Raw genomic sequence first — 21,929 nt, 5'->3', positions numbered from 1 at the left:
TCACTGTCAGGAAATTTCTCCTTCGTTCTAGGTTGCTTCTCTCCTTGATTAGTTTCCACTCACAACTTCAGAAGGCAACCCATTCTGCTGAGTAATCATTACACGGCCAGTTACGAAAACTCCTTCCTCCAATTTTGCTTTGGAAAGGTAGAGATTTCCTTGCACTGTGGATTAAAATTTGTGTCCACAGTCACACTCCCTGCATAGACAAAAAAAAAAACTTACCCATTAAAGCAGACCTGAGCATTTTACGACCCTGCGTGGATTGTTTTTATTTTGAAGGCAGCTATTTTTATTTTTTTTTTTCAGTTTAACAGAATCTAATAACAGAGCTGGTTGGGATCTTGGAAGTCCTCTATCCAATCCCTCTGCTCAAGCAGGAAAGCCTATAGCATTTCAGACAAATGGTTGTCCAGTCTCTTGTTAGAAACCTCCCGCGCTGGAGCACCCTAAACGTCTGAAGCCAAGCGGTTCCACTGGTTAATTGTCCTCACTAACCATGCTTTTAAAATATCCTGGTTTAGGATGATGTGTGAACCTATACACACCTGTGGAGGCCACTGCATATAGAACATACCACAGTTTCTTTGCCTACCCTCCCTTTCGTGAAGAACTGAGTTTGTCTGGTCTTAACTTAAATCAATATGGAATCTACGTATGTCTTGCAAACCACAAATGATGGCTTGGTGCAGTGTGTTTGACAACTTCAGCAACTTTAAGATGGGTAAACTTAGCAGAACAACAGAGTTGGAAGGGACCTTGGAGGTCTTCTAGTCCAACCCCCTGTTTATTTATTTATTTATTTATTTATTTATGAGACTTATATACCGCTTGCTGTTCAAGCAGTAAACCCTATATCGTTTCAGACAAATGGTTGTCCAATCTCTTCTTAAAGGCTTCCAGCGTTGGAGCATTCACAGCTTCTGGAGGCAGGCTGTTCCACTGGTTAATTGTTCTCGCTGTCAGGAAATTCCAGGTTGCGTCTCTCCTTGATGACTTTCCTTCCTTTGCGTCTTGTCCTGCCTGCAGGTGCTTTGGAGAATAGCCTTTGTGTAGGCGCGTGCACACGTGCCTACACACCTTCACAGCCCTATTTGTTCAGCCCTCCACAAATCCCAGTCTGTCATGTGGCCCTAGAGAAAATTAATTGCCCAATTGACCTCCACTAAGGAGGTCACAACGAACGTTGCCCCCCCTCTTCACCGAGAGGGGGACGTTGGTCGGCCGTGAAAGTTAAAGCTGTGGCACCTTCTTCCTGCTACTTCCAGGAAGTGCAATTTTATGACAGGTGGAGGGTGCCCTGATTACAGTTGTTCCAGAAAACATCATTTTCCATAGTTTTGGGGAAGAGTAGACAACTAATCCTGGTTAGACTTCCAAGGCCACAAGGTCAAGGGAAAGGAATCCGTACTTGATGATTGCAGGATTAACCATTTGCTTTGGGCACAAGGGCTAGAAGACCAGTCCATGGAAAGACCCCGATCCTCCACCACGGGGGTCATGGCTGCACCCCCCTGTGGCACCTTCATCATCCTCATCATCGTGGTTATCTCTATCAAGGTCTTTCCACCAAACGGAAGATTTCGGTAAAGCCGAAATGTAAGCGTTCCTGTTTCTGGCTTCTTTTTCTTGTTCCTGTGAATGAAAAAAAAAAAGAGAAAGAGAGAGAGAGACACAACCATAGAAAGACCACACATACGTACACACGCATACACACGAAACCCAGCTCAAGTGAGCACATAGACCTCAACTTAGTGAAACAGAAAAACAAAACTAACCAGTGTAAGGTTTTCCACTTAACCTCACAATTGCCCCAGCATTACTCAGGAATTTAAAAGAGCCAAAGAAACTCCTGAGCCCAGGTTTCAGCAAGCAAACAACTTTTATTTTGATCAAAACAGAGTTGGGTGACCCCATCTCTCTTCGTGGCTGGTAGAGAGATGAAGGCAACAACCAGAAAAGATGTCTTCCACCTTTTATACCTTTCCAGAACAAAGAGATCAGGTCTTGGTACTAGGCATAAGATGGCACAAAAAAACATTTCCTAGATCAGTGGTTCTCAACCTGTGGGTCGGGACCCCATTTGAACGATCATTTCACGGGGGTCACCAAACAATGCAGTCCGCCATTTTTTCCCCCCTTTTCCTTAGCTGTGCTACTCCCTTTTCTTCTATTGGCTTTTGAAAGCCAATAGAATAGACTCTCTTGAATAGAGTCCAATTCTATTGGCTTTCCAAAGCCAATAGGAATTGTCCAGGCTGTCTCTGCCCTGCTGAGCCCGCCAAAAGTCCCATTCTGCAAACGGTGCTGTACCAGTTGAGTAGTCCTCGACTTACAACTGGTTGAGTAGTCCTCGACTTACGACCGGTTGGGGGTCGCGGCATTAAAAAGGTTGAGAACCACTGATATAAGCAATCACTGTCCTAGATGATGACTCATACACAGCAACCCAGGCTCCATCCGTAACTCCTTTCCCCCCTCCCCTTACTGTGCTTTTTTCATATAAGCCAGTGGTTCTCAACCTGTGGGTCGGGACCCCATTTGGGGTCGAACGACCATTTCAGTCCGCCATTTTTTCCCCCTTTTCCTTAGCTGTGCTACTCCCTTTTATTCTATTGGGTTTTGAAAGCCAATAGAATAGACTCCCTTGAATAGAGTCTAATTCTATTGGCTTTCAAAAGCCAATAGGAATTGTCCAGGCTGTCTCTGCCCTGCTGAGCCTGCCAAAAGTCCCATTCTGCAAACAGTGCTGCACCAGTTGAGTAGTCCTCGACTTACAACTGGTTGAGTAGTCTTCGACTTACGACCGGTTGGGGGTCATGGCATTAAAAAGGTTGAGAACCACTGATATAAGCAATCATCTATACCTAAAGCATGAAGCCCTTACTTTTCCAATATATATATAAAGCATCTGATCAAGCAATTAACTATAAAACAATGATTACAAAATAACAAAACAATGATTACATGATAACACTATAATTATCAATATAAAATGGTTACTATATGTAAAATAAATGCTAATGTCAAACTTAAACATACTAAAATCATAAGCACAATAAAATCCCTTCACTAGGAGAAAATAAAAAAAAAACAAAAGAAAGGACTTAATAGTAGTGGGACACCATGTTACCTGCAAGAATAAGATGTTGTCCTTGGCAATGGCATCCATCAAGTTCTTATCTGGAGAATGTAAGCTTCTGTTTGTCCAACTGGGCTCCGGACCAGCTCCGTTGGAGGCCTGCCTCCCTCTCTGTCGGTAAAAGAGCAGATAAGCCGTGTCCTTCGGCAGAAAAGAGGTCACGTTACTCACAGATTCAAAAGAAGAGAAGACAACCCTGGTGTCGTTAAAAATGTACCACTGGATCTCCACGTCGGTAGACTTTGTGGAAGCCGTGTTCCGAGTGTTGTCCTGACAAGGGCTCTCCGTGGCCGGATCCTCGCATTCCCTGGCGTAGCAGTAGTAATGACCGCTTTCTGAGGAGACCCCAGAATGGACCACCACGCTGCAGAGATCGTACACCACTGAAGCGAAGTCCTTGCAGGATGAAGTCCATCCTGAGGTCTTCCCTGGATCAGAAGACACCAGGACCGGCAGCTTGAGGATCAATGGGACCGAGACGTTGTCAAGGATTTTCTTTCTTCTCATCATTCCAAGGTCAAAGGAGAACCTCAACAGGGTGAGGATGAGGTAGTGAGGCCCTTGGGTCAGTTCGGTCAACTTCTCGGCATCCTGAAGGGAGGCGCAATTCTCACAGTGATACTTATTCTCCGCCGTGAGCATCTCAGGTGATAAGAAATAATTGATCAAATCCGGGACAGATCTGGAAGCCCGACAGCCAGAAACTTGCTTCTGTAAAGCCAGGTCAGATTCTTTGATGGGCTTCACTTCAACAGAGTCTCGCCCGGATATCAAGGGGAAAGAAGTCTCCACAATTTTTGACACAACTTCTTCCCTAGCTGGACTTTTAGAAGGATTCTGTCCAAGGGCTCTCAATATCCCTGATCTAGCTGGCAAGTCCTTTAGACTGCTTTGAGTCTGGATCCTTGACGGAGAGATCTCAGGGCCCGTTTCTTCTCCAGACCTAATCGATGCACTGCTGACATGTCCGGCCTTGTGGTCATCAGCAGGTGGAAAAGCTAAGGAGAGATCTGTGAAGGCTTCTTCTCTGGAGGAGACCTGCAGGCACTTCAGACAACGGATCTTGGTCTTAATTTTGCCACCAAACATCTCTTCCACCAGGGTTTTGTTCACGGAGGGCTGACGGTCGCCAGGAGACACCAAGGAACAGGCCTTGAGTTTTTGACAGATCCTTCTACCAGTTCTCTCTTCCTCATGAAGACTTTTGGAAGAATGAAGAAGAAAAGAGACACTAAGGCAGGGGTCTTCAAACTTGGCCCTTTTATGAGTTGTGGTCTTCAACTCCCAGAATTCCTCAGCCAGGCACACTGGCTGAGGAATTATGGGAGTTGAAGTCCACACCTCTTAAAATGGTCAAGGTTGAGAAACACCAGTTCAGCTCTTTCTGAGTTAGCATTATTTCCCCCTCATGTTATGTCAGGGAAATAATGCTAACTCAGGAAGAGTTAAAGTTCCGGTGTTTCTCAATCTCGGCCCTTTTATGACTTGTGGACTTCAACTCCCAGAATTCCTCAGCCAGACACGCTAGCTGAGGAATTTTGGGAGTTGAAGTCCATACCTCTTAAAATGGCCGAGGTTGAGAAACACCGGTAGCTCTTTCTGAGTTAGCATTATTTTCCCCTCACATTATGTCAGGGGTCTTCAAACTTGGCCCTTTTATAACTTGTGGACTTCAACTCCCAGAATTCCTCAGCCAGCGTGCCTGCACTAAGGGATAGAAACTCTCCTTTTAAAACCAGAACAAAGGATATTTTTTTTAAAAAAGAATCCCACCCTGAACATTACCCCGAATTTGGTCGTTAAAAGGGGAGTTTTAGAGTGGGAAGAAAACTTTTTAGGCCGTGACATGTCAGACTTTGTTCATAGGTGAATCCAAATTCAAGCCATTCTCCCTGAAAACCAATCCAGAATAAAAGAACAACAGAATTGGAAGGGACCCTAGGAGGTCTTCTAGTCCAACCCATTGCTCAAGTAGGAGACCCTATACCATTGCAGGGAAATGGTTGTCCAATCTCTTCTTAAAAATATCCGCTGTTGAATCCAGATATAAATCTCTCCCGAATTTGGAAAGCCAGCATTATTCATTCATTCATTCATTGCTGGTTTAAATTATTTATAGCTGCCCGTTTCCGTAGTCTTTAAATTAATTATAGCTGAAAACTCTCCAGTTTTCTCTACAGAGTAATTTCTCCTCAGCCTTAATCCGAGGCTAGTTTATGAGGAGTGGACCTCAACTCCCAGAATTCCCCAGCCAGCCATGCTGGCTGAGGAATTCTGGGAGTTGAAGTCCACGCCTCTTAAAGTGCTCAAGGCTGGGGAAAAAAAATCTGGCTTAAACAAATCCAAATCACATTTTCCCAAACCATCCACAATCTACTTTACCGATCCAGCAGGTATTTCAGATACTCAGAGCAATCCTGCTGGGCTCCGCGGGAGAACCAGGGCGGCCACGAAGCCAAAAGGAAATTTTCAGGAGAAATTGCAGGCCGCTTGCAGAGGTATCAGAGAGGCGAGAAGAGTGGAGAGAGAGAGAAAAAAAACACATTGAAAAATGTTTTGGTTCCTGCAGTTTAGATATCCTGTTTTACCTGGGTTGTTTTTTTTTCCATTAAGGTTATTGGAACTGATTTTTCTTTTGTGCCTGCTAAATTTATACATTGGTTTATTTGAATTTTGTAAGCAGTCGGGTGTAGTGGCTGAGGTGCCATCCTAGAAACAAGGATAGGGTGAGTTCTAGTCTCACCTTAGCCATGAAAGCCAGCTGGGTGATTTTGGACCAATCACCAGGAGATAGTGAGTTCTAGTGCCATCGTAGTCATCAAAGCCAGCTGAGTGACTTTGGACTAATCACCAGGAGACTGTGAATTCTAGTGCCAGCTTAGCCATGAAAGCCAGCTGGGTGATTTTGGGCCAATCACCAGAAGACTGTGAATTCTAGTGCCAGCTTAGCCATGAAAGCCAGCTGGGTGATTTTGGGCCAATCACCAGGAGACTGAATTCTGGTGCCACCGTAGTCATGAAAGCCAACTGGGTGACTTTGGACTAATCACCAGGAGATTGTGCGTTCTAGCGCCAACTTATTCATCAAAGCTAGCTGGGTGACTTTCGACTAATCACCAGGAGACTGTGAATTCTAGTGCCAGCTTAGTCATGAAAGCCAGTTGGGTGATTTTGGGCCAATCACTAGGAGACGGTGAATTCTAGTGCCACCATAGTCATGAAAGCCAGCTGGGTGACTTTGGACTAATCACCAGGAGACCGTGAGTTCTAGTGCTGCCTTAGGCATGAATGCCAACTGGGTGACTTTGAGCCAATCACCAGGAGACTGTGAGTTCTAGTCCCACCTTAGGCCTGAAAAGCTGGCTGGGTGACATTGAGCCAATCAGCCGGAGATGGCGAGTTCTAGTTCTGCCTCAGGCACGATGGCTGGGGAATTTTGGGAGTTGGAAGTCCATACTTTCAAAGCTGCCCCAGCCGAGAAGCATTTCCTTAATCCCTCGTGCATCCCTCCAACAAACCTGGAGCTTACAGCCCCCCCAAAGGCAACATCTTGCAATGAAGAAAACATTCGATTAATTACCTGGCTGTGCTCTAAAAAGGCAAAGAGCCATTGTAGTTTTGCCGCCAGAGGCTGGGAGTTGTTCTCGGCTAAATTCAGCACCGACCGCCTGAAGCTGGAAAGGACATTTAAAAAGGGAAACTCGTCACAAAATCCCCTCGTCAGCTAATCCATTTACTTAAAGCACAGGCCCCACGTGGATGCAACCTCTCTAGGCCAGTGTTTCCCAAACTTGACAATTTTAAGGCATGTGGACTTCAACTCCCAGAATTCCACAGCCAGCGTTGCTGGCTGTGGAATTCTGGGAGTTGAAGTCCTCATGCCTTAAAATTGTCAAGTTTGGGAAACACTGCTCTAGGCCATCATCGCCCTTCCTTTAAGATCGCGCAGAACTAGGAACATATAAATAATAGGTTTGTGGTGGGTGGCGTTCTATGGCCACCCACCGTCCTTGCTCAGCCTCCAGGTGGCCTTAGCTAAAGTACAAGCTCTATTAAACAGAGGGGAGTGGGCCCAAAAATAATTACACACAGTTCTTCTCTTTGGCTGCGTTAAGCCCCCGAACTGTACAGACGGTCCTGGCTTTTGTTCATTGCAAAATGCCACACGTAAGTTTTTGTCCTGAGTGGTTACAAGAGCCCTGGTGGCCCAGCGGTTAGAGTACAGCATTGCAGGCTAACTCACTGCCCACAGCCAGGAGTTCGATCCTGACCGGCTCAAGTTGGACTCAGCCTTCCCTCCTTCCGAGGTGGGTAAAATGAGGACCCGGATTGTTGGGGCAAATATGCTGAGTCTGGAAAGCGCTCAGAGAGGGCTGTAAACCAAGCGGTATATAAGTCTGTTGCTATTCCTCTCCCTCCCTCCCTCCCTCCCTCCCTCCCTCCCTCCCTCCCTCTCTCTCTTTCTTTCTTTTCTTTCTTTCCTTTCTTCTTTCTTTTCTTCCTCCCTCCCTTCCTCCCTCCATTCCTTCCTCCCTTCCTTCCTTCCTTTTTCTCCCTCTCTTCTTCCGTTCCTCCCTCCCTACCTCTCTCCCTTCTTTCTTTCCTCCCTCCTCCCTCCCTCTCTTCTTTCTTTCCTCTCTCCCTTCCTCCCTCCCTCCTTTCCTCCCTCCCTTCCTTCCTCCCTTCCTTCCTCCCTTCTTTCTTTCCTCCCTCCCTCCCTTCTTTCCTCTCTTCCTCCCTCCCTCCCTTCCTCTCTCCCTCCCTCCCTTCCTCCTTCCCTCCCTCCCTTCCTCTCTCCCTCCCTCCCTTCCTCCCTCCCTTTCTTCCTCTCTCCCTCCCTCCCTTCCTCCCTCCCTTTCTTCCTCCCTTCCTTCCTCTCTCCCTCTCTCCCTTCCTCCCTCCCTCCCTTCCTTCCTCCTTTGTTTCCTCCCTCCCTCCTCCCTTCCTCCCTTCCTTCTTTCCTCTCTTCCTTCCTCCCTCCCTCCCTCTCTCCCTTCCTCCCTCCCTCCGGCACAATGATAGGAATGCAGTATTGCAAGCTAACCCTCTGCTCATTACCAGGAGTTCGATCCTGACCAACTCAAGGTTGACTCAGCCTTCCCTCCTTCCTTGGTAAAATGAAGACCCAGATTGTTGGGGGGGGCCCAAGATGCTGACTCTGTAAACCGCTCAGACAGGGCTGTACAGCACGGTCAAGCGGTATACAGTATACATCTAAGTGCTGTTACTATTGCTATAAATCGATTCTAAGTGAAATTCTTGTCTTCTTTATTTGAAACGATAAAATAGTCCGGCTCAGCAAATAACAAGGTTGGGATGCTGTTGCTTGAGCTTGGAACCTAAGCAAGTTGAAAGCTGGTGGATACATGGCTGGGATCCCACCAGAAAAATCCCAGACTGGAAAGAAATTTGCAAACATCTGGAAAAAGGCCTATTGCTATAAAATCAACTGCTCATTCCTGAATGCAACTCAGTTTATCTTTATCGGACGCTGTGCTAAATCAAATTTGTTAACTCCGTGCTGCAGATTCAGCAAATTTGCTGGTCCCGATTATTGATTCTGAGCCAATAATCCGAGGGATAAATCCTCAAATGGACTATTGCTACGTTTCGTAACGATGGACGAGCTTGGATTAGATGCTTCTAATAGGGATACTGGTGGTCCTCCATTTATAACCATTCGTTCAGCAACCATTCAAAGTTACCACATTACCGACAGAAGTGATTTACGACCAGTTTTTTCACACTTACGACCGTTGCAGCCTCCCCAGGGTCACCTGATCAAAATTCAGACACTTACAAAAGTGAAAATATGTGTATAATAATATATAATAATAATAATATGAATTATTCTTAGTAAGAAGTAGAATATGAAGGAAGAAAAATGTAAATAAGAAACAACAGGGCAATAAGGACAAATATTCTAAAAAAGAATAAGGGGGGAAATGTAAATAATAGAAGATTACCGTTATGTAATCGCTGTTAAAAAAAAGGGGAGGAGTATATAGTGTGTGTGTATGTGTGTTATACTGTGTGTGTATGTGTGTTTTGCTTTGTTTTGTTTTGTTTTGTTGGTTAAAAATAAAATAAAAAAAATTTAAAAAAGGAAAAAAAAATTCAGACACTTAGCAACTGACTTGTATTTATGACGATTGCAACGTCCTGGGGTCACGTGATCCCTTTTTTGCGACCTTCTGACAAGTAAAGTCAATGGGGAAGCCTGATTCACTTAACAACGGCAATGACTCACTTAACAACCGTGGAAAGAAAGATTGTTAAAATGTGGCAAAACTTAATTAACGCCTGTCTCGCTTAGCAATGGACATTTTGGACTCAATTGTGGTCGTAAGTCAAGGACTACCTGTACTCCCGTTTCCTTTTCCTAAACTCGCATCGTTTAGACCAGTGGTTCTCAACCTGTGGGTCGGGACCCCATTTGGGGTCGAACGACCATTTCACGGGAGTCGCCAAACAACACAGTCCGTCATTTCCCCCCTCCCCTTTTCCTTAGCTGTGCTACTCCCTTTTATTCTATTGGCTTTTGAAAGCCAATAGAAGAGACTCTCTTGAATAGAGTCTAATTCTATTGGCTTTCCAAAGCCAATAGGAATTGTCCAGGCTGTCTCTGCCCTGCTGAGCCCGCCAAGAGTCCCATTCTGCAAACGGGGCTGCACCAGTTGAGTAGTCCTCGACTTACAACCGGTTGAGTAGTCCTCGACTTATGACCGCTTGGGGGTCGCGGCATTAAAAAGGTTGAGAACCACTGGTTTAGACAGCCGGAAAGAGGCAACATGGACGAAACCCCTAGATACAAACACAGGAAGGCGGGTGGATCGGAAGAAGGGAGGAAGAAGCAGGAGAGGGCTGCCTACTCTGAGGCCATGAAGAGAGCCTGGAGGATGCTGTTCATGTAGCAGGTGTTCCCCAGGTTAATTAAGCCAATCTTCCCGGTGTCCGATTTGGAGGCCAAGCGAGGATAGAGGTTGGCCAGCTCGTTTTTCTGGGAGGTCCAAGCATTCTGCCCAAGCAGATGCTTAATGCGATCTTCGTTAGGAATTGGGACAGCCTTCCGAGAAGAGAAAGAGAAAGACAGAGGGAGAGGGAGAGAGGGAGAGGGCGGGGGGGAGAGAGAGGGAGAGAAGGGAGAGAGAGAGATAGGAGAGAGAAAGAGGGACAGGGACAGGGAGAGAGGGAGAGGAGACAGAGAGAGGGTGAAGGAGAGAGAGGGAGAGGGAGAAAGAGGGAGAGGAGTAGAGAGAGGAAGAGCAAGAGAGAGGGGGGAGAGGGGGAGAGTGAGGTGGGGTGAGAAAGGAAGAAGGAGAAGGAGAGAGTGTGTGTGGGAGAGAGAGAGCAGGAGAGGGAGAGAGAAAGAGGGAGAGGGGGAGAGGAGACAGAGAAAGGGAGAGGGAGACAGAGTAGGAGAGGTGGGAGAGAGAGTGGGAGGGCGAGAGAGAAAGGGTGAGTAGAGAGAGAGGGGGAGAGTGAGAGGTAAGGCAAGAAAGGAAGGAGAAGAAGAGAGAAGGAGAGTGTGTGGGAGAGAGAGAGTGGGAAAGGGAGAGAAAGAGGGAGAGGAAGAGGGGGAGAGGGGACAGAGAAAGGAAAAGGGAGAGGGGGAAAGTGAGAGGTGGGGTGAGAAAGGAAGAGGGAGAAGGAGAGAGAAGGAGAGGGTGTGTGTGGGAGAGAGAGAGTGGGAGAGGGAGAGAGAAAGAGGGAGGGGACAGAGAAAGGGAGAGGGAGACAGTAGGAGAGGGTGGGAGAGAGAAAGGGAGAGAGGTAGAGAGAAAGGGTGGGTAGAGATAGAGGGGGGAGAGTGAGAGGTAGGGCAAGAAAGGAAGGAGAAGAAGAGAGGGAGAGAGAGAGTGGGAAAGGGAGAGAGAAAGAGGAAGAGGGGGAGAGGGGACAGAGAAAGGGAGAGGGAGAGAGGGGGAGAGTGAGAGGTGGAGTGAGAAAGGAAGAGGGAGAAGGAGAGAGGAGAGGGTGTGTGTGGGAGAGAGAGTGGGAAAGGGAGAGAGAAAGAGGGAGAGGAAGAGAGGGAGAGGGGACAGAAAAAGGGAGAGAGGGGCAGAATGAGAGATGGGGTGAGAAAGGAAGCGGGAGAGAGAAGGAGAGGGTGTGTGTGGGAGAGAGAGAGAGCGGGAGAGGGAGAGAGAAAGAGGGAGGGGGGGAGAGAGAGAGAATTAGCAGACCATTGCTCTCTACGGTCATTTTATCGAACCTGTGTGCACCCTGAATTCTGTTGACAAATGCTGTAAAGCTGTTGCCTATCTGTTAGCCCTTTGAGGTAGTCCAGACAAGAAGCCCTACCACGAATAGTGGGGGAATCAGTTTGGTCTAGTGATGATCTAGTCACCAGGAGAGGGTGAGTTCTAGTACGGCCTTAGGCATGAAAGCCAGCTGGGCAATATTGGACGAATCACCAAAAGAAGGTGAGTTCTAGTCTCGCTTTAGACATGAAAGTTGGCTGAGATTACTCTGGGCCCATCATCAGGAGACTGCCTTAGGGATGAAAGTCAGCTAGCTGACTTTTGGGCAATCACCTGGAGACAGTGAATTCTAGTACTGCCTTAGGCCGGAAAGCCATCTCGGTGACTTTAGGCCAGTCATTTTTCTTCAGCCCAGCCCACCTCACAGGATTGTTTTTGTGGGGAAAAGAGGAGGAGGAAGGAGTATTATGTATGCTCACCGCCTTGAGTAAAAAAGAATAAAGGCCCGATACAAGTAAATAAATATAATTTTAAAAGAATTTTAAAAGAAACATCTTAATAAACCTATCCAGGTCCAAGAAAGCTTTAAAGCAGGGCTCTTCAAACTTGGCCCTTTTATGACTTGTGGACCAACTCCCAGAATTCCTCAGCCAGGCACACTGGCTGAGGAATTCTGGGAGTTGAAGTCCACAAGTCATGAAGGGACCATAGTTCCCTCATGCAGGCCGAGGAATTCTGGGAGTTGAAGTCCACGAGTCATGAAGGGACCATAGTTCCCCCATGTTGGCTGAGGAATTCTGGGAGTTGAAGCCCGCGAGTCATGAAGGGACCATACTTCCCCCATGCTGGCTGAGGAATTCTGGGAGTTGAAGTCCGCGAGTCATGAAGGGGCCATAATTCCCCCATGCTGGCTGAGGAATTATGGGAGTTGAAGTCCACGAGTCACGAAGGGGCCATAGTTCCCCCATGCTGGCTCAGGAATTCTGGGAGTTGAAGTGCATGAGTCATGAAGGGGCCATAGTTCCCCCATGCTGGCTGAGGAATTCTGGGAGTTGAAGTTCACAAATCATAAAGGGGCCATAGTTTTCCCCATGCTGGCTCAGGAATTCTGGAAGTTGAAGTCCACAAGTCATGAAGGGGCCATAGTTTCCCCATGCTGGCTGAGGAATTCTGGGAATTGAAGTCCACAAGTCATGAAGGGGCCAAGTTTGAAGAGCCCTGCTTTAAAGCTAAGGTTCTGATTCCAATCAGGACCAATTCTGGCTAAGATTTAGACTTTGTCACTACAGGCAAAATAATCTTGGTTCCAATTCTCAGGGGTTTTACCTCATCCCCTCTAACGGTTACCTGAGGTGCATAAAAGGAGCAGGCTTACTTTTATGGCTTCCACCAGAGGTTCGTAGAGATCTGGAAATCCCGAGAAGCAGAAAAACATGCAGTGGATCAATTCGGCCAGCTGGTCCAAACACCGGGATGCCGAATTGGAGTTTTCCTTTTGAAGCGCTGCCACCACTCTGGGTATATGTGGCAGAAGCTGTCAGAGGAAATAAAATATTGAGAAGCATCAAGGAATGGAATGGGTACCCAAGGAAAAGGGTGAGCATATGGTCAAGGATAAAAAACAAGGAAACCCAGAGAGCTAACTGCAATAAATATTGCAAGATCCAGTCTGGGTCGGTCTTCCGAGTTTTTGGATTCATGCTGGAACCCTCTCTTAGGGAATTAGACAGACTTGCAGCTTTGATTTTTTCCTGCCTAGGTGTAAAACCTTGCTTTTCTCCACATTAGATAACCTTTATTGTCTTTTTTTTTTCCTCTGTGGGCACAATGGCACACATTAAAAATGAAATTTAGTTGCTTCCTCTCCAAGTGTACACAGCCACAACACACATTTAAAACATACTATATACTATATACAACATATGTATAGAACTTACATATAAGTAACATATAAATATTTAGGCAAGAAAAACCAAATGTATAGGTATAGTATAGGGGGTGCCTTGCTCAATAGTAGTAACTGTGAGAGGCATCTCGGAGTCCTAGGAGACAATCACTTAAATACGAGCCAGCCGTGTGCTGCAGCTGCCAAAAAAGCCAACACAGTGCTAGGCTGCATTAACAGAGGGATAGAATCAAGATCACGTGAAGTGTTAATACCACTTTACAAGGCCTTGGTAAGGCCACACTTCGAATACTGCATTCAGTTTTGGTCACCGCGATGTAAAAAAGATGTTGAGACTCTAGAAAGAGTACAGAGAAGAGCAACAAAGATAATTAGGGGACTGGAGGCTAAAACATATAAGGAATGGTTGCTAGAATTGGGTATGTCCAGTTTAATGAAGAGAAGGACGAGGGGGGACATGATAGCAGTCTTCCAATATCTCAGGGGCTGCCCCAAAGAAGAGGGAGTCAAGCTATTCTCCAAAGTGCCTGAAGGCAGGACAAGAAGCAACGGATGGAAACTCATCAAGGAGAGAAGCAATCTGGAACTAAGGAGAAACTTCCTGACAGTTAGAACAATTAACCAGGGGAACAACCTGCCTCCAGAAGCTGTGAGTGCTCCAACCCTGGAAGTTTTTAAGAAGAGACTGGACAGCCATTTGTCCGAAATGGTATAGGGTTTCCTGCCTGAGCAGGGGGTTGGACTAGATGACCTCCAAGGTCCCTTCCAACTTTACTGTTGTTGTTGTTGTTGTTGTTGTTATTATTATTATTCATTAAATTTCAGGTTGTTGGATAGGGCCCGTTGTTCAAGTCTTGTCAAGATCTTTTTGGAACCTGAGCTTCTTCTGCAACATTTATCCTGGGATAGGCATATTGGCTTTCATTCTCAATAAATATCCATATAAGCTGGCCAGAGACTCAAAACAATACACAATTGATTGGAACAGGGATTCATTTCCTTTACCAGATGAAATGCTTCGTGAGAGTGTTGGAAACTCAGCAACATGTAACGCAGAATAGAGACAGCCCCCTCTCTCAGAATAGGGTAGAGCAGCTTGGAAAACACCTGAAAAAACAGCAAAATAAAGATTTAAGGGAAGTAGTATTGGAAAATTAATAAAAAAAAATTTGGGAAAAAAAAGATTTAAGAGAAGTAGATTGGCAGAATCAGGATAAACATAATTCCTACAGCATCATCTCCGGCCTGGTAAGAGATGCTGTGCAAGACCGAGACTGGAGTCTGGAGAATGTAAAGCATGAAAGCCGGCTGGGTGATTTTGGGCCAATCACCAGGAGACTGGGAGTTCTAGTCCCGCCTCAGGCATGAAAGCCAGCTGGGTGACTTTGGGCCAATCACCAGGAGATGATGAGTTCTAGTCCCGCCTTAGGCATGAAAACCTGCTGGGTGACTTTGGGCCAATCATCAGGAGACGGTGAGTTCTAGTCCCGCCTTAGGCATGAAAACCATCTGGTTGACTTTGGGCCAATCACCAGGAGACTGAGAAAACTAGTCCCGCCTTAGACATGAAAACCATCTGGGTGACTTTGGGCCAATCATCAGGAGACGGTGAATTCTAGTCCCGCCTTAGGCATGAAAACCTGCTGGGTGACTTTGGGCCAATCATCAGGGGACTGTGAGTTCTAGTCCCGCCTTAGGCATGAAAACCTGCTGGGTGACTTTGGGCCAATCATCAGGAGACGGTGAGTTCTAGTCCCGCCTTAGGCATGAAAACCATCTGGTTGACTTTGGGCCAATCACCAGGAGACTGAGAAAACTAGTCCCGCCTTAGACATGAAAACCATCTGGGTGACTTTGGGCCAATCATCAGGAGACGGTGAATTCTAGTCCCGCCTTAGGCATGAAAACCTGCTGGGTGACTTTGGGCCAATCATCAGGGGACTGTGAGTTCTAGTCCCTCCTTAGGCATGAAAACCTGCTGGGTGACTTTGGGCCAATCATCAGGGGACGCTGAGTTCTAGTCCCTCCTTAGGCATGAAAACCTGCTGGGTGACTTTGGGCCAATCATCAGGGGACGGTGAGTTCTAGTCCCGCCTTAGGCATGAAAACCTGCTGGGTGACTTTGGGCCAATCATCAGGGGACTCTGAGTTCTAGTCCCGCCTTAGGAATGAAAACCTGCTGGGTGACTTTGGGCCAATCATCAGGAGACGGTGAGTTCTAGTCCCGCCTTAGGCATGAAAACCTGCTGGGTGACTTTGGGCCAATCATCAGGGGACTGTGAGTTCTAGTCCCGCCTTAGGCATGAAAACCTGCTGGGTGACTTTGGGCCAATCATCAGGGGACTCTGAGTTCTAGTCCCGCCTTAGGAATGAAAACCTGCTGGGTGACTTTGGGCCAATCATCAGGAGACGGTGAGTTCTAGTCCCACCTTAGGCATGAAAGCCTGCTGGGAGACTTTGAGCCAGTCCCTCTCTCTTAGCCCAACCCACCTCGCAGGGTTTTTATTATGGAGAAAAGAGTGGAGGAAGGAGTATGAGATATGTTCATCACCTTGAGTTATTTATAAAAATGATCAAGGCAGGATACAAGTAACAAAGCAGGAGCCAAGTAAAAGATGGCCAAACTAGTTAAAAATCACAGCAGTATTATTAGTGTCACCCAGTGGATCCCAACCATTCACTCACTGTTGGGTGGGATTCATACCAAAGACTCTGTGGAATTTGCCTTGAATCCAGAAAAAGTTCGATACTTAAGATCTGAAGTGGGGAAATCGGCTTTGCCGATCTTTTGGGATTCTCATTTACAGCGTTTCCTGCCTGAGCAGAGGGTTAGATTAAATGACCTCCAAGGTCCCTTCCAACTTTTTATTATTATTATTATTATTATTATTATTATTATTATTATTATTATTACTGTTGTTGTTGTTGTTACATCAATGGTCAGGTAAACAAAGGGTTTTTCACCTGTTTTCTAGGGGAATTTGCTGATGACTTACCTACAAAAAAAAACTAATCAAGGGGAGAAGCAACCTAGAATTAAGGAGAAACTTCCTGACAGTGAGAACAATTAACCAGTGGAACTGCTTGCCACCAGAAGCGGTGAATGCTCCAACACTGGAAGTTTTTAAGAAGAGACTGGACAGCCATTTGTCCAAAATGGTATAGGCTTTCCTGCCTGAGCAGGGGGTTGGACTAGATGACCTCCAAGGTCCCTTCCAACTTTACTACTACTACTACTACTACTACTATTATTATTATAAATCCTGGCTGTATTCCAGTTTAAAACACCTTAATATTTTTACTGTAAGGATTAGTAGAAACCCCAAAACAACAACCCAGAGATGGCCAGAATCAGTACATCCCTAATCACAGGTAGGCTGGGGGTGGGGGGGTCAGCCTTGGGGGTGGGGGTAAACCAGGATAAGAAACACAATTACAGGTAGTCCTTGACTTACAACCACCATTGACCCCAACAATTCTATTACTAAGCAAGGCAGTTGTTGACTTTTGCCTCATTTTACAATCTTTTTTTAACGACCGTTAGTAAATGGATCGCTGCAGTTGTTAAGTGAGTAAGACGGTTGTTAAGTGAGTCTGGCTGATTTTGCTTGCCGGAAGGTCACAAAAGAGGACAGGGCAACAGTCACAAACACATGCCGGTTGCCAAGCATCTGGATTTGGATCACGTGACCGCAGAGATGCTGCAATGGTCGTAACTGTGAAAGACAGTCCCGAGACACTGTTTTTAATGCCGTCCTAACTTTGAACGGTCACTAAATGATTGCCTGTAAGTTGAGGACTACCGGTACAGTGTAGGGCATGGAGCGTTGTCGCAGAGACACGGACCAGAAACAAAATTCTGATTTTTCACTGGTCTCCCTCCTTGACAAACACAATAGCGTAAAGACATAGGAAGGATCAAACCGACGCGCTCAATTTTGGAAAGCGTGACTTCCATCAGGATGCTGAACCTCTTCACTGCCGCCAAATTCTTCAGCAAGGCGATGATCCATTTGTCTAAGTTCTTCCCCAGGGGCCAGGAGACCCATTCAATCATCCTGCAGGGAGAAAGATGGAGAGAGAGAGGGAGGGAGGGAGGGGGAGGGGGAAGGAGGGAGGGAGGGAGGGAGGGAGGGAGGGAGAGAGAGATGAATCAATGCAAGCCAGCTTCAGAGAGGCAGATTCAGACATGGAGCCATTTCTGAGATCCTGAAGAACGATGGGAACTGAGAAGAAATCCTATCTAATGCATATGTGAGGAGGAGAGGAGGAGGAGGAAGAAGAAGAGGAAGAGAAAAAGGAAAGGAGGAGGAAGAGGAGGAGGAAGGGGAGGAAAAGGAGGAGGAGGATGGGAGGAGGAGAAGAAGAGAAAAAGGAGGCGGAGAAGAGGGGGAGGAGGAGGAGGGGAGGAGGAGAAAGAGGAAGAGAAAAAGGAGGAGGAAGGAGGAGGAGAGGAGGAGGAAGAAAAGGAAGAGGAGGAGGAGGAGAAAGAGGAAGAGGAGGAGGGGAGGAGAAGGGAGAGGAAGAGAAAAAGGAGGAGGGAGGAGGGGAGGAGGAGGAGGAAGAGAGGGGGAGGAGGAAGAGAAGGAGGAGGGGAGGAGGAGGGAGAGGAAGAGAAAAAGGAGGAGGAGGAGGGAGGAGAGGAGGAAGAGAAGGAGGAGGGGAGGAGGAGGGAGAGGAAGAGAAAAAGGAGGAGGAGGGGAGGAGGAGGAAGAAAAGGAGGAGGAAGAGGAGGGGAGGAGGAGGGAGAGGAAGAGAAAAAGGAGGAGGAGGGGAGGAGGAGGAAGAAAAGGAGGAGGAAGAGGAGGGGAGGAGGAGGGAGAGGAAGAGAAAAAGGAGGAGGAGGGAGGAGGGGAGGAGGAGGAAGAAAAGGAGGAAGAGGAGGGGAGGAGGAGGGAGAGGAAGAGAAAAAGGAGGAGGAGGAGAAGGGAAGAGAATGAGGAGGAGGAGGAGGAGAAAGAGAAAGAGAAGAAGGATGGGCTCTAACACACATCTGAACACAGGTGCAGAGAACAGCAACAAAGATGATTAGGGGACTGGAGGTTAAAACATATAAGGAACGGTTGCTAGAATTGGGTATGTCTAATTTAACGAAGAGAAGGACGAGGGGGGACAGGATAGCGGCATTCCAGTATCTGAGGGGCTGCCCCAAAGAAGAGGGAGTCAAGCTCTTCTCCAAAGCGCCTGAAGGCAGGACAAGAAGCAACGGATGGAAACTCAAGGAGAGAAGAAACCTAAAACTTAGGAGAAAGTTCCTAACAGTGAAAACAGTGGAAAGGCTGTGGGTGCTCCATCGTTGGAGGTTTTTAAGAAGACAACTATTTGTGTGAAATGGAATAGGGGGCTGGACTAGAAGACCTCCAAGGTCCCTTCCAACTTTGTTATTCTGAGTCGGAAAGCCCAGAAGACTAAAATCTCTGGTCCCAGTGACCAACCCAGATTGGATCACCAGTGACTTTCGATTTCTCCTCACCTTCCAATCGCGGTCATCATCTGAAGGTCAGTGATGCTGTCGTCGTTGGTGAGGTTTCTTAGGATGCCGTCCATCAGCTCCAGAGGAACGTACTGGACCACGCTGGCTAAGGCAATCGAGGGATCCTGGTCTTCTGCAAAACATTAGCAGGGGAGGAAAACCGCTTGGAAGTTGAAACTTCGCGAACCGCAAGCATCGTTTCTCTCAGGGTTTTGCCCACTGAGAATCATGAAGACACAGGCAAGTCACAAATTGCACCTCAGGACGGTTTAAGAACCTAAGGCAAGGGTCCCCAACCCCTGCCCTTGGACTAATACCGGGCTGTGGCATGCCAGCAACCGGTCCGCACAAACAAGCAAAGCCCCATAGGTGGGATGCAGGCAGCACACAAAACCACACACCCTCTGGTCCATGGAAAAACCTCTCTCCACGGAACGGGTCCCTGGTGCCCAAAAGGTTGGGGACCTCTGACCTAAGGGACAGGGTGGCTGTAGGCCGATAGTCCTTGACTTATAACCATTACTGAGCTCGCAATTTCAATTATAAGCTGCTATGTCATAAAGCCACCAGATGGTCACGCCTGATTTTACGGCCATTTTTGCTCAAGCAGGAGAACCCTATACCAGGGGTCCCCAACCTGTGTGGGCCACAGCCCACTACCGGGCCTTGGCCTAATGGCCACCGGGCCGCATGCGTGGCTGGTTGGCGTACGTGTGTGCGCGTGCAGCCCCACTCGCGCGAGCGTCGCCACACGAGTGTTGTGGGCATTTGCAGTCCCGCTCACGCGAGCAACGGACATTTGCACACGAGCGTAAGTTGCGCACGCATTTACCCCTCCCAAAACCATCCCTTCTTCTTTCTCCCGCCCTCCCTCTACTCCAGGCTGTCAACCCCGAAAGGTTGGGGAACCCTGCCCTGTACTATTTCAGACAAATGGCTGTCCAATCTCCAGCGCTAGGGCACCCATAATTTCTGGAGTCGTCATTCCACTGATTTTGGTTTTCCTTGCGGTCGTAAGCCGAGGACTACCAGTAAAGCTCTATTTCAAACCAATGTATAAAACAGTGGTTCTCAACCTGTGGGTCGGGACCCCATTTGGGGTCGAATGACCATTTCACGGGGGTCACCAAACAACGCAGTCCGCCATTTTTTTCCCCCTTTTCCTTAGCTGCGCTACTCCCTTTTCTTCTATTGGCTTTTGAAAGCCAATAGAATAGACTCTCTTGAATAGAGTCTAATTCTATTGGCTTTCAAAAGCCAATAGGAATTGTCCAGGCTGTCTCTGCCCTGCTGAGCCCGCCAAAAGTCCCATTCTGCAAACGGTGCTGCACCAGTTGAGTAGTCCTCGACTTACGACCGGTTGAGTGGTCTTTGACTTACAACCGGTTGGGGGTCGCGGCATTAAAAAGGTTGAGACCCACTGGTATAAAAAGACACCCCTCCCTACCTATGGTCGATATGATGGTGAAGAGTTCCTTCAGAGAAGGGAGGATGGAGGTCATCTGAGTTTTCCAGATTTTCTGCAGCAAAAGGGTGACTTGGATCACCTGGTCTAAAAATTCCATAATGGCGTCTTCCCGTCCGGAGCTGGTATGGAACTGCCCGATGCATCGTATCAGTTGTTGGCAAAAAAGGGTTTGGCGTTTGCCGGTGGGCACACACAGCGGGTAGTGAGTTAAGAGCTTACTGATCTTCACACATTGCTTCAGGCCCGGCCTCTCACAGATCTTCCGTAGGACTTCCGTCCTCAGTAGACTGAAGACGTCGTTGGCCGAAGGGCCGTCCATAACGAAGGGCAATCCGAGATGGATGTAATCAAAGACGTACAAGCTTCTCTTCCCGAGAGGTCCATAGCCTTCTTGGAGAAGACTTAGGAGGAACTGAGCGTTGAAGAATTCTTCAAAGGCCTCTTGGTGGTAAAGTCCACAGACTTCCAGGATCTCCTTGCCCACGGACCTCTTGAATTTGGTATCGCCCAAGAGGAAAAGTTTGGTGGAAAGTTCCAGCATTGACCAACACTGTTCGGTGTCCATGGTCCTCTTCAAAGCCTCTATGATACGCCTCACCAGACCTTGTTTCATGTGATCGGGGTAGGAAGAGGCCAGGATGGCTTCCAGAATTTTATCCATGTTGGCTTCTTGGATGTCCTCAAAGAAGATCAGACATCTTCATCCCCTCCTGCCTGGAATGGAGATATTGGGTTAGACATCATAATTAATAATGACAGGATATAAATAAGAGAAAAAGGATTCCCAAGGATTCCCAATATTTTTGGAGGGTCTACATCCAGCCATTACAAAAACAAAAATGATCAAATCTGGACAATTTCCATCTATTGCTTCTTGTTCTGTCTTTAGGTGCTTTGGAGAATAAGTTGATCCCCTTTTCTCTGGAGCAATCTCTCGAATATTGGAAGACTGCCAATTTTGTTTGCAAGCAAACAAGCTGTTGGTCTTATGCTCTAAGACAGTGTTTCCCAAACTCGACAATTTTAAGGCATGAGGACTTCAACTCCCAGAATTCCACAGCCAGCGCTGGCTGTGGAATTCTTGGAGTTGAAGTCCACATGCCTTAAAATTGTCAAGTTTGGGAAACACTGCTCTAAGAATTTGTATGTTGTCACATGGGCAATCACTTAAATATGAGCCAGCCGTGTGCTGCAGCTGCCAGAAACAGTAATGCAATCTGAGGCTGCATCAACAGAGGGATAGAATCAAGATCACGTGAATTGCTAATACCACTTTATAATGCCTTGGTATGACCACACTTGGAATACTGCATCCACTTTTGGTCACCAAAATATTAAAAAGATGTTGAGACTCTAGAAAGAGGGCAGAGAAGAGCAACAAAGATGATCAGGGGACTGGAGACTAAAACATATGAAGAACATTTTCAGGAACTAGGTATGTCTAGTGAAAAGAAGGACTAAGCGTGATATAATGGCAGTCTTCCAATATTTGAGGGACTGCCTCAAAGAAGAGGGAGTCAAGCTATTCTCCAAAGCACCTAAAGGCAGGACAAGAAGCAAAGGATGGAAACTCATCAAGGAGAGAAGCAACCTAGAACTAAGGAGAAATTTCCTGACAGTTAGAACAATTAACCAGTGGAACAACCTGCCTCCAGAAGTTGTGGGTGCTCCATCACTGGAGGCTTTTAAGAAGGGATTGGACAGCCTGGGATGGTAGTATAGCAGTGGTGGCGAAC

The 21,929-nt window shown here is 47.1% G+C and overlaps 1 protein-coding gene across 4 annotated transcripts in view; it reads right to left on the bottom strand.

Annotated features, from left to right (window-relative positions):
* Nucleotides 1-806: 806 nt before the first annotated feature.
* USP35 (ubiquitin specific peptidase 35) overlaps nucleotides 807-21,929 on the bottom strand; it is a 37,687-nt gene continuing 16,564 nt past the window's right edge. For 3 of the 4 annotated variants that reach the window (XM_039370038.1, XM_039370039.1, XM_039370040.1), the window contains exons 2-11: nucleotides 20,173-20,907; nucleotides 18,726-18,858; nucleotides 17,181-17,310; nucleotides 14,258-14,359; nucleotides 12,722-12,880; nucleotides 10,015-10,208; nucleotides 6,723-6,816; nucleotides 5,525-5,631; nucleotides 3,134-4,343; nucleotides 807-1,635 (exon numbers count right to left, since the gene is read on the bottom strand). In XM_039370038.1, the coding sequence (XP_039225972.1) occupies nucleotides 1,453-1,635; nucleotides 3,134-4,343; nucleotides 5,525-5,631; nucleotides 6,723-6,816; nucleotides 10,015-10,208; nucleotides 12,722-12,880; nucleotides 14,258-14,359; nucleotides 17,181-17,310; nucleotides 18,726-18,858; nucleotides 20,173-20,854 (2,994 nt within the window). In that variant the 5' untranslated portion in view covers nucleotides 20,855-20,907 and the 3' untranslated portion in view covers nucleotides 807-1,452. The remainder of the gene's footprint in view (nucleotides 1,636-3,133; nucleotides 4,344-5,524; nucleotides 5,632-6,722; nucleotides 6,817-10,014; nucleotides 10,209-12,721; nucleotides 12,881-14,257; nucleotides 14,360-17,180; nucleotides 17,311-18,725; nucleotides 18,859-20,172; nucleotides 20,908-21,929) is intronic. The other variant, XM_039370041.1, reaches the window with a different exon arrangement.

The sequence above is a fragment of the Crotalus tigris genome, unplaced genomic scaffold, assembly GCF_016545835.1.
Source record: "Crotalus tigris isolate CLP2741 ecotype Arizona unplaced genomic scaffold, ASM1654583v1 scf7180000021352.268788, whole genome shotgun sequence".
NCBI lineage: Eukaryota > Metazoa > Chordata > Lepidosauria > Squamata > Viperidae > Crotalus > Crotalus tigris.
This window is presented reverse-complemented; position numbering and strand designations above follow the sequence as displayed.